Source organism: Mytilus edulis, chromosome 8 (genome assembly GCF_963676685.1).
Source record: "Mytilus edulis chromosome 8, xbMytEdul2.2, whole genome shotgun sequence".
Taxonomy (NCBI): domain Eukaryota; kingdom Metazoa; phylum Mollusca; class Bivalvia; order Mytilida; family Mytilidae; genus Mytilus; species Mytilus edulis.
This window is the reverse complement of record NC_092351.1, coordinates 87807331-87820790: the sequence shown is the minus strand read 5'-3', so window position 1 is coordinate 87820790 and position 13460 is coordinate 87807331. Positions and strand designations below refer to the sequence as shown.

General features: G+C 31.0%; 1 protein-coding gene across 1 annotated transcript in view; it reads left to right on the top strand.

The window, feature by feature from the left end:
- Positions 1-179: 179 nt before the first annotated feature.
- Positions 180-13460, top strand: part of LOC139484492 (uncharacterized) — a 32542-nt gene continuing 19261 nt past the window's right edge. Inside the window, exons 1-2 of the mRNA XM_071268224.1 lie at positions 180-286; positions 9868-10449. Of these exons, the coding sequence (XP_071124325.1) occupies positions 9879-10449 (571 nt within the window). The 5' untranslated portion in view covers positions 180-286; positions 9868-9878. The remainder of the gene's footprint in view (positions 287-9867; positions 10450-13460) is intronic.

Sequence of the window (13460 nt, the reverse complement as noted above, 5' to 3'; positions counted from 1 at the left end):
TAGTACAATGCTTACGTTATGGTATACCCTATCTTCATTTCTCAAACAACGTATTTCTGAATGTGACATACGTTTTTAATATTTGGGTAAGATAATACCTATCTTTAAACAGTATTTTGTGTATTTGTATATTTAAATACCTGAATAAGGTGCAAACAAAAATCAATTCATATGATGAACACGAATTGAATATTATATCATGTGATTTTCTCTAGTTACCGAAATCAACATTACAATGATATATTGGAAGATTTATTTTTATTATAGATGACAGAAGACCGATAAGGTATGAATCATTAAAAATATACCAAGTAGAGATCAATTTTCAGCCGACTATGATTTGGTAAACGATGCAATGAATTCTTTTTACTCAAGGTACAGTAATTTTATTGACTCTTTTTATGGGCATCATCAAAAAAATCTTTTAAAAAAATGAACTGCAAGACAAATTTAAAAAGAGGAAGTCTATAAAACTGACAAAATTAAACGGAACAAATTAAAATCAACTGCTATATCCTAACTTGGTAAAAGCATTTTCTAAATGTGCCTTAGTGCCTGAAAATTGACCTGTGGGTTTGTCATTATTTAATTCATTTAAAAATGCAAACATTCAATTTATTTGATAGTTATCGTGTCATGTTTCCACTTTAAGTTTATGTAAAATTGTATTTTTAAATATTTTTAAAAGGTTGTTTACTTTACTACATATACTTGATTGAAATGCCAGTACAAGAAAACGTCCACAACAATATTTAAACTGTCGACACTAACTATTCAAAGTTCTCAAACTGTTAATTGAACGTTTCAATAAAAGTATATTATCAGGGATCTCCATGGATGAAAATTGAACCATGGAGGAACTTTCACCATTACAAACCGTGTATACGCTGTACAGTGTAGCACGATCGGAAGTATTTTATCCCTCCATACAAGGAATGGTGAACATGCTTATTCATTGCTTATTGAAATTATATTTATTTGAATTTTCATTATAAAATTAGAAGTGTCAATATGTTCATTTATTGCCGTTTTTAACCATTCAAATACCAAGTCTTCATGGTCCCCCCTTAGTCGAGAATGACTAAAAGCTGTCATGAAGGTCCCCATGTAGATCTCTTGTATTTTTGGTAATTGTTATGGGGGTAAAAAATCATATGATGTGGAGCTTATTTTTCATGGACACTGTCAAATTCAGAACCCATTACCGCTATGGCTGATTTGCAGCAACAACAACACGATTGGTACGGGTTATGTAAAAGGTTAAAGAGATTTGTAAAGCAAATGAAAAGGTTTTTAATGACTTTATCTGACAAATTGATGCTGTGCAACATGCATCTTTCGAGTCTGAATAGAAACCGGAAACGCGGATGTATCAATTTGATTGTAATATACGAAATGAATTCGGAATTACGATACGATATTTCTTGACAGGAAATATTTATAAGTTTTTACTTTTAAACTTTTAAAGTCATTTTAAATTATCGTTACAGCAGTACTCGAGTTATTTGTGATGAAATAATATTTACTGTTTTGCGTCTTATTTTGTACTTCTTAAAAAAGGGGGATGCTGATTGCGTAAGTCAAAATAAAGCACGTGTTCGACTTGTTAAACTGTTTTCTTTGTAACTGGATTATTAATTTATTTTTTTAATCTAAATTATCATAATCATTTGCTGAAACTTAGTTGATTAATTCGACAAATGGATCGTCTATCCTCAGATAGTATTCTCCTGTCTGGTTTGTTGATCTACCTGTACAAGCTCAGGTACAAGTGATTAGCGATCTTAATCCGGATATCCCTCAGGCGTTAGAACTGTGTTGGATTATAACATAAAAAGCCTGAGGGTTATGCAATTACATGCATTTGATTATAATTGATAAAAAAATGGCGTCGGGCTACAAAAAATGATGAAGTTTTGAACATGTTGAACGATGGAGGAAGACAATTTAACGATGGCGCAAGATAATTTAACGATGGAGCGAGTCATTTGATGATGGCGCAAGACCTTTGAACGATGGCGGGGCGCCATCGTTAAACAGGCCATGGAGATCCCTGATTATACAAATACAGCCTTTGTATGAGGTCGATACAAGGATATATTGACCTGAAAGAAGTATATTGACTGAGGACGAAGTCCGAGGTCGATATACTTCTTTGGGTCGATATATCCTGTATTGACCTCATACAAAGGCTATATTTGATATATTATTAATTTCCGACCATGTTTGTATCAAAATCGTCATTTAGGTTTGTTGGAACTTTATAGATATTACATTGTCTCCTTGACAATAACAACATATTAGTTGTTATTTCATTTACTTTTTTTTTGACATCTTATGTATTTGAAGATTTTTTTTTCGTCAAATAATCGATCACAGATATCATTTGTTTCAAAACGTTAAACAATATCCTGAAATTCATTACATGACGTCACAAAGTATATCGGTTTTTAGATATTCTAAAAATAACCGTGCAATATGCTTTTTGCCGGTCAATATGCTTTTTGCTATCCGCCGTTTTCTCTCTACCTTCGAAAATATAGTTTAACATGTGACTATCTCTAAACAAATCAAATTTGATAAAATATACGAATTAATAATATTATATTATATTATATGTTATGTAATGATACTTACCAAACGACTTTTGTTTATTATAAAACGAAACATTTGTTATGTTTCTTTGATTATTTAATTACAATGAGTGCTGATTTACCAACTCTTAGAATATAGCAAAATCTCTCAGACAATGTTATTAAAGAACTTATACTGAATTAATCATGGAGCTGCCCTATATACTAAATATTTTACCACGTAGGTTTTTATTTATCATTATTGTGAAGATTGCATGTGTCATGATTCTATTATGCAAAATTACCAAAACTATTTGTAATGCCCCATATATGGGCATTATGTTTTCTGGTCTGTGCGTCTGTTCGACCGTTAGTTCGTTCGTTCATTTGTCCGTCTGTCCCGATTCAGGTTTAAGTTTTTTGGTTAAAGTTTTTGGTAAAGGTAGTTTTTGATGAAGTTAAAGTCCAATCAGCTTGAAACTTAGTACACATGTTCCTTATGATATGAACCTTCTAAATGTTATGTCAAATTAGAGATTTGACTCCAATTTCCACGGTCTACTGAACATAGTAAACGATAGTGCGGATCAGGCATCCGTTTACTTAGGACACATTTTTGTTTTAATCAAGATTAATCCTATTCTTTTCCCATTTATTATTTTTTCATTTATTTACCTAAACAATGTCCCAAAACAAGTCTAGACATTGGCTTTGGCTTATGTCTTTTTTTTTTTATTTCATTTCATTTTTTATAAGTGACTCCTTTTTTTATATATTTCAAAATTGAAGACATTTTCCTTTACCCTTAATAAGGATGTTAATTTTCCAATGAAAATAAAGCATGCTTAGTAAATTAGAAAAACCTGCTGTTGTCAGTTCTATGGTCGGGTTGTTGTCTCTTTGACACATTTCCCAGTTCCATTCTCTATTTTAAATGATAATTAAGAATAAAACCACTAGCAATACGTTATATCTTGTATAATAAAAAAATAACAGAATGACAGTTCCCGAGGGTAAGTACTATGTGTTGTTTAAAAGAAGTATGATGTGATACATCTTTTTTAATTTCTTTTCAAATTAAGACATATACCTCGTGCAATGTTGTTTCTTAAAAAATATTTTTCAAGTCTAATACTTGCTTCATACTTCACTGACGAAACATAAAGGATTGTGCTTATGATGTAGTAACATTGGTGCTACTGTTAATAACATTAATAAATCGAACAATTTAAGACATTCTCGTTTCTATCATCAATTTTTCTGAAAACAATTGTATTTTTGGTACAGTTTTATCCATTCGTTTTATGTGTTTGAGTGTCTGATATTGCCATTTGGTGAGGAACTTTCTGTTTAGAATATTCATCGGAGTTCGGTATTTTTGTTATTTTACTTTTTAACAGAATAAAATTTAGACGTAGGACATGTATATCATGTATATTATTACAAAATGTATATTTATCAATATAAGAAAACATTTAATGGAAACACGAAGTAAATAGTTAAAAAATATTCTTATCCCTTGTTGATTGTTTAAAGGATTTGTTGTTGTTTGTGCAAGCAGGTTTCAAATATATATATATATTATTTCTGTACAAGATCGTTTTTCTCGACACAATTATTTCTGATTGCTACAGAAATGATAGTCTATGGAAATTTGAAAATAACTTTTTCAACAGTACACATGTATTATGTGTGCTGGTGCGTTTAAATGCCACATCAGGGTGAAAGAAATCAATTTTATTTCATATGAATAAAGGAATATCTATATCATATGACATACTCATTTCCATAATTACACAAAAATTATATTGAATATATTCTGATACTGCTAATACACACAATATCGGTAACTTAGATTTTTGTCACAGGTACACAAACTTCTTTTAAATGTTACGGTTCATAAGGTACAAAATTGACGGTCCTTTGATGTACACATATCCTTAGTGATTGATATAATCTTGCATCCAGTGCATGTTAAGTTATGGGCATAGAAAACTGTAGAGGATAGAACCGAATACAAGATAATATCTTAACGTTTCAGAAACCGAAATGTGGACTTCTTCTAAGCACAATGCAATGCAGAAGAGCTCACTGGATATAGTGCGTAGTTTTTTCTCAGTTATTAAACTATCTGGAGCTCATAAAATGAAGCATTATAATCAACATTGATGCCATCCGATATATATAATCTTATTTTTAACATTGTAATGAAAAAGCAAACACAAACATACAAATACACTTGCCCTAATTGACCTTTCTCTTGAAAATCGATAAAGCGAAGGTCTGTTTTGTCAACATGATCTAATGGTAATGCTTATGTTTTTGCTAATGTTGTCTCGTGCTCATCAACCCAAAATGCATACATGTAATACCAATATTAAAATATAAATACAAAAACATATCCACATTTTGGTACTAATGGGTGGGAGAGGTGAACCCCAAGAACCTCATCAACCAAAACAGGCAATATGTATTGCCTGACCAAACATAGCCCTTAAACCAAACACCACTTGGATATTGAAAAAATGAGGATGTATCACATGTACTTCCGCCAAAGATATCAGCCAATGATGTTTTACACATATCCTCAGTGATTGATATAATCTTGCATCCAGTTCATGTAAAGCTATGGGCATAGAAAACTCTATAGTCCATACAGCATATTTGCAGGCCAATCTCAAATTACACCACTAGTAAGGCTTTCCCTTAAGGAATAGTATTCCCAATACTCAAAACAAAATTATCTTCAACACTTTTATTATATACTATTCCTTAATCACTTTAAAACACTACTAAACATTTCAAGATACGTGTACACAGTTCTATATAAATAGTTCATAATTCAATAAATTCACATAAATTTGACCACACACAGACTTTTAAAAGTTGAGTTAAGGCAATGAACTCATATCAAAAAGAACATTGTAATCATTTTAATAACATCTTCAGCATGTGGAAAGCTTGTAAGCAAAGGGACTCCACCTCCAAGTGTGAACTATGCTGGCTTGTCTCTTTCTTTACTGTTGTTGAATCAAACACAATCTTTACTTCCTAATCAGAAACAATGACAATTGTATTTCCACTTGATTCTTCACATGTCTGCTGAAAATATATTAACCAATAACAAATTGGTTATTTGTACTTAAGACAGCATTAGTCACACTTTGAAAAGGAAAAATCCCTTTGCCTACAATTCACGTAGAAAATCACTAGGGAATCAGTGTCCTTCGAACTGTAGACAAAGAAATTTAAATTCCAAAAATTAACCATACATAAAATTTAAGTATACATTTGTACATTATATTTATTAAATAAAATAAAACAAAACAAAAATATTGCAAATATTTAATCTCCCAAGACAAAAGATTTTTTTGACATATTTCTACAAATCAATGAAGGTATATACACATCAAATTGTAAACATCATGAAATTACGGACACATTATTTGAATTACTTTTAAATAGGTTCACTTGAACATAAAGCTGCTTCCATCACAGATACATTATTTTCCTATTTTCAGAAATCCAAACATTACTTAAATTGCAATTTGTTCTCACCATATTCTAATCAGAAAAAAATCCTTGTTCAAACTCATAACATGAATCATCGTGCAATGTTATATCGCTTCTCCTTCATTCATTGTAGGTAACACCATCTGAAAACTTTATAATTCTTTTCAATTCTATGTACAATCAAACAGACCGCTGAATGCGGACCTCGGCGAAGACACCTTATAATTCAATACAAATCACTCCGTTTAACAACATTAATATCAAGTGACATCTCACACTATATTATTCCACTTTCTCAATAATTCTATTCTTTTCTATCAGTATGTACGATGTAATAATCAATGAAAAGTTCAAAACATTCAAAAGAAACAAAAGAAACTATTTACCCTGTATAAACAATTTATTATTCTCCTTTCAACTACAGGTTTCCAAAATGGCTAGAGCCCCCACTTCCACATATATTTTATATAGCGATAGCACTTTGCCCCTCACGGCATCAACAATACCTGACCACCTGGGTTGATAATAACTACCCAAGGTCTAAATCCCAAAACATTTTGCCACCAAGGTCAAACATTACCATCTAGTTAGATATCAAGAAGCCGCCAAGGCGAATATAAATGACTACCAAGGTCTTGACGCCCCCAAGGCTAGTATTTTTAATTCATGTTGCCACCAAGGCAAATGTAAAAATCATAAAAATGACCACCTATAGGTATATTGCCACCAAGGCATATATAAATGACCACCTAGGTCTATTCACACCAAGGCATATATAAATGACCACCTAGGTCTATTGTCACCAAGGCATATATAAATGACCACCAAAGTCTTAAAGCCACCTAGGCAAATGTAAGTAAAAGTTAAAGAATATAGTTACTTTGCCGACAACACGTGGAGCACGACCTTCCCACAGCTTGAATATTGAAAGAATGAGGATGTATCACATGTACTTCCGCCAAGATATCAACCAATGAGGTTATAAATACTAACTAGTTTATAAAGTTATACACAATTTGACACTTATTAGTAATGATAATTATTAGCTAGAGTACCGTACACTCTTATTTTTTTTTTACATTAATCAAAACGGGTATACACACTTAAAAGTCGTTTAATAAAAAGCAATGCTCATTTGCATTTATGTTGTTTTTACCTTTACCCTTATTGATCTGCTGACCGGAACAAAATCTCGTTTACAAAACTATTAGTAGAAAGTATCTAATGTATCCCTAACTTTTTTTCGTTGAATCCAGTTTCGCGATTTTAATTCGTCTGCAAAAATAAATGAAATTGAATACTCCGATAAAAAAAAACGCTATACGGTACCACCATTGTTTCTCTCTTATAAGTCTTTTATAAATTTTGCAATTTTCAACAAATTGCATAGAATATATCTTTCTTTCAAATAAAGAAATACTTGCCATCATCAAATTTTATCCCGAGTACTACAGATATAATTTCACATAAAATTTCATTGCATATAAGATATCAACAATTAAGGAATGACTGTAATATTTTTTCTGTCTATGAAGAAATAACATAAAAAATTTGGTGCACACTGAATGACACGCGTAGCGGGTTATATAACAGTGTGCACCACATTTTTTATGTTATTTCGAATAAGGAAAGATGAGATCTATAAGTTGTTTAACTGAGAACTTATTCCCATTGGCACATGTCCAAAACTTGTTAATAGTTTGAACAGTGGTATACTACTGTTGTATTTATTTATATTGATGTATGTTAGTTTAAACCTATAATACATAATATTTTCAATGATATACAGTAAATATAGAGTAAAGAACAACTTTGGATAAAAGACAAGAAATTAATAATCATATTGACATTTAATTTTAAATGCAAACATTTCATAAAATATGTATAATAAAGGACTGTAGTTAAAATATAAAACATGCATACTGTATACTTAATTATATTCTATTATTCGATTACAATCCGTACATGTAATAACGTATTGGTTTTATGCAGCTCTTACATTTGACATAACATAATTTAAACACTTGTCGACCATGTCGACCAATTGTATTACTATTGTACGTTTAAATCTACCATTTTCTACATTTGAGAATGCCTGTTCAAAGTCAGGAATATGACAGTTGATGTTTGAAGTTTTTTATCATTTGATTTTGCCATTTGAATAGGGATGTTCCGTTTTGAATGAAGTTCAGTATTTTTGTTATTATACTTTTTAATGTCATTTCCGGACCAATATTTTTGGGGAATGAAAGCAAAGGTAATTATCAATTTCCGACACTACAATACAGTATACAAATTCAAATTTTATAGAGTTCCAAATTGTGAAGTTGAAGTCATCCCTTCGTAAATTTTACAGATGCCATCACGAGTTGGTTGACCGTTATAGAATAACCGTTTCACAAATTATATCGGATATGTTCCTTATGTCGTAACTACAATCCTCTTCCCTTTCATGAATGTGACCTACCGAATAAGACTATTTACCGGATTTGTTATCACATAAGCAACACGACGGGTGCCACATGTGGAGCAGGATCTGCTTACCCTTCCGGAGCACCTGAGATCACCCCTAGTTTTTGGTGGGGTTCGTGTTGTGTATTCTTTAGTTTTCAATTTTGTGTTTGTCTTTTTCATTTTCATCCATGGCGTTGTCAGTTTATTTTCGATTTATGAGTTTGACTGTCCTTTTGGTATCTTTCGTCCTTCTTTTATACAAAACACACACTTTATTTCTGTAAATAGAAAAAAAATAACAGATCAAACAAATAGATGAAAGAACCCTTTTCAGACCTAATGACGTTTTTAATAACTTAGGATAATTTTCTTTTTTTTATAAAACGCTCAGGCATTTTTCTTTGAATACCAAATATATTTTTGTTTTTCGTATTTATCTATACGTATTTAGCATTTATAATAGTGGAATAGTAATCGTGTATCACTACTTCAACAATAAATATCAACTCGTTATTAGTATACTAGGAAAAGACCGCTTCATCGTTCTACAACTCTGTATGCTATTGATTGCCAGAATGAATTAAGAAATATTTAATTTCATAATTTCGTAAAGAAGTTTGAGCGAGACTCTGTGTTACTTTACAAAAAATCTTGAGAAAAAAAGTATTAGCGAAATGACATTAACATTTACATGTGTAACAATTTCGTTACAGAACTTGTTTAATTTCCTAATATTTGTACAGCTCAGAAAACAAAAAGATTTTTCAGCTGCTGGTGTTTAAAAAAGTTGGCCCGTGTTAAATGCATTACATTTAGCGCTTATTTTCTTTCTTGTTCAAGAACTTGTTTAGATATATTGTAATGAACTGTCATATTGATCTGTTCGTGAACCGTAAGTTACTTTCACATTCCAAGATTACCAAGAACAAAGTGGAATGTTCAATCATTGATAATGCAATCATTTTATTTTTTCACTTTATAACATTATTTATTCCTTTTTTTACGCTAACTGATTTTTCACTGAACGTTTTATGGTTAACAAATGTCCGTCCATGTCCATCATAATAATTTTTGTTGAAATTTTGATTTTATCTAGCCAGATGTATGGACTTTATTTATTCAAAAAGGATTTTTTGTAGTATAAAAAAAATTGCTTCATGTTATATCGCAACCCTCAATGATATTTTATTGATATCATAAGGTTACTGTGGCATTTTATAGATTCCATAGCTTTAATGTAAATGCTTAAGAAACTTGATATATCTATCTTTAATATCTTAATGATGCTATGATAAATGCTAATCAAGTTTGTATTTATGAACTTCAGATAAAAAAAGTATGGCAACTTCATTGGTATTTGATGATGACATTACAGGCCATGCGTCTGCTATTATGGTTGTTTTAGATATATTTCCAGAGATGATGAGATCTATGATTGCAAATGTATGGCCTCCTAAGAATGTGTTAATGCTCATACAAAACCAGAGAGAAAAAACATTTTTCAATGCTTTGTCACCACATGAGCAACAAATAATATTGAGAATGGACCGTTATGGATTCAATGAATTAGATATATCTTGCCTTTATAAAGTAATAAGACATTTCAATCTCCTTCAATCACCAAAACAAGGATGGGGACAAAAACCAAAACATGATCACCAAAGTGAAGGCGATGATGTAGAAAGGATGAAGATATATCGCAATGAAATTATACATCGCCCTCGAGGAGGTTTACCAGAATCTGAGAGAAAGATTTTTTTTCAAGTAAGCATTGGAATAGCACAACGCATGGATAGGAAAAATGGTTCACCAAAAAATGGCTTTGAAAGTCAAATAGAATTGATGAAGTCTTATATTATTAGTCGAGAAAGATACAAAGAAGTTTTACAAAAAAGTCCAGTATATCAAGGTAAAATATTAAAAATTTTAATATATTAAATATTAAAAAGATAAGACGTGTCACGGTACTTGTCTATCCCAAATTCATGTATTTGGTTTTGATGTTATATATATGTTATATTTGTTATTCATGTGGGATTTTGTCTATGTGTGTTACATTTTAGTGTTATGTCGTTGTTCTCCTCTTATATTTAATGCGTTTCCCTCGGTTTTAGTTTGTTACCCTGATTTTGTTTGTTGTCCATGGATTTATGAGTTTTGAACAGCGGTATACTACTGTTGCCTTTATTAATCATTATACATTAAAATTGCAAATAGTACTTCATACCATTATCAATGGTTTGTTTGTTACCAAGACTCGTCTCTTTTTCATCGATCTACGAAATTTGAACATTTGTTTACTACTGTCGCCCTCTTTAAATGCACATCATTTAAATGTGTTCAGAATAATAATATATTGCTTATTAACTTATTTTGATGTCTTATATATAAATAAAATAAATAACTATCAATGCATTATGATTATCTTTCATATCTTCAGACTAATAGGAAACTTAAGTTGAGGAATGTGAGACATATACACAATAAATCAGCAGGTCAGCTGTTGCATAAACGATATGTTTCAAATTTTTCATAAGGTAGATTGGCAGATAGACAATATCTTCTATACAGATACTTTTTCGTCTTCACTATTTGATCTTCATATAGTTGTTGTCTTTGACCGAATGTCCATCTTCAATAACTGCATAAAAAAAGTCGTCACGGTCTTTGCTATGGTAATAACTGTACGGTCAACTTCAGTTTGTCTTAAGAATCTTGGAAATAATATTATTCGAAACGGTATATGTTTCTCTGACAATCAACGACTTTCTTAGTAAATATCGATTTTGATATCTCACTTTTGTCTCACTTGTTTAAAGTAATTATGTCATATTATTAACTGTCCATTTATAAGTAATTGTAATAAAGCAATCTTTTAGTGAGCTGCATTAATTTTTGCGTGTCATATTGGAAAGTTTTAGATAGAATAAACTGAACTCTTATGTAAGTAAACAGGTGATAGTCGAAACCAGTGGCAATAAACTTTCATATTCTGACTAAGAAAAGAATTTTTTTTTTAAATTGCGGCTAAAATCTAGTTATATTGCTAAATTATACACACACTGTTATGAGAGCTGCAAATGATTCCGTTATAGTGACTTTGATGCGTTTTTCTTGAAAAACCTTCATCATGAACTCTCAAAATAAAAATTTGAAAGACAAGTATGTAAGAATACTTGATTGTGTGGATTTATATGAACACATGGCAACCTTTTGAGGCTGAAAGCAGTGTAAACATCAGTTTTTATAACACAGATGAGACATTTGTTTTTCGTTATTTTTTTTTACATTAATTAAGCCGCTAATTCTCTTGTTTGGATTGTTTTACATTCGTTATTTAGGGATATTTATAGCTGTCTTTGCGGTGTGGGCTTTGCTTATTTCTGAAGGTCGAACAATGACCGTAACCTGTTAACTTCGGTGTGGTTTGGTCGATTGTGGAGAGGTATCTTATCGACAATCAACCATGTTAGTGGCATCCCAACCCTCACCTAAATTGGGACAGTGGTTTAAAAGTACAACATAAGAACGAACTATAAAAATCAGTTGAAAAAGTTTTTACTCAGTAGATGGATACGATTAGAAATATATCTTACAAAAACACAGAGTGGACGTGACCGGGTACTTATAAATCCAAACATCAAAAAGAGACTAAGTACTGATCTGAAAGCTGCAATATAAATAGTACAATGATCAATAAAACAAACATCAGAAATACAATTAAGATATTACCACTGGTATCAGGAAATACCGAATAGTTAGGTCTTTCCTGTCGTACCTCTTTTTTATTTATAGATATAGGAAGATGTGGTGTGAGTGTCAATGAGACAACTCTACATCCAAATAACAATTTATAAAAGTAAACCATTATAGGTCAATGTAAGTCCTTCAACACGAACAACAAGTAGACAGGGCCCCAACATTACGAATGGAAAATCATTCAAACGGGAAAACCAACGGTCTAATATATATTAAAAAAAACGAGAAATAGAAACACGTCTGAATTACATAAACAAACGCCATCTACTGTACTTCAGATTCCATTACTTAGGGCAGGTACAAACATTTGCAGCGGGATTAAGCGTTTTAATGGTACCAAACCTTCTCCCTTTTTCTGAAACAATAGCATAACATCACAACATAGAAAAACAAACGATAATAAACGTATATTAACACACTATGAGCGAATAAATTTGATCTACGATACATGAATGCAAATGCATAGTAAATAAAACATAAGGGACAAACATCCAAGGCCAAAACGCAAACAAACAAGTCCAAACAAAGCCATGGCAAGACACCAAAAAGAAATATTTAACCCTTCGAAAAATCACTTTTGGAAAACAAAAACGGGTTTCATAATATAAACAGGTAAATGAAAAATAACTTTCTTCCAATAATTAGGAATACCAAAAAAGTTCAGTCATATAAAGACCTAATTTAAGACTAGATACAAATTGGGGTGAATATAAACAATAAAACTATGAAATTAGAGCTAGATAAAACTTCCCTGTACAGATTTAAGGAGAATAATCTTAATGTTCATACAAATGTAGTACGAAGAAGTGAAAAATAATAGATGTTCCAAATAATCTAAGCTGGTATATAGACAAGATCCATATTAATATAAAATAACAAAAAAGCATTACAAACAGTATCAACAGGTATGTCTAGTCTTGAATCAATATTAGCAACTGAAGAGAGAATCAAAATTTCAGGCTTTGTTAACTGTATTGTTTAAGCAACTGACTTCGCATGTGAACCCTTCACCCATTTTGAATGATAACTTGCTTATTCATAAACATGATAAATTTAACTTGTCTATCACTTAATAATATTTCTAGTATATTGCATAAAATCCTTTATGGTTTTTTTCACAAAGATTAGACAAATAACAACCTAGGTAACTATTAGAATGCA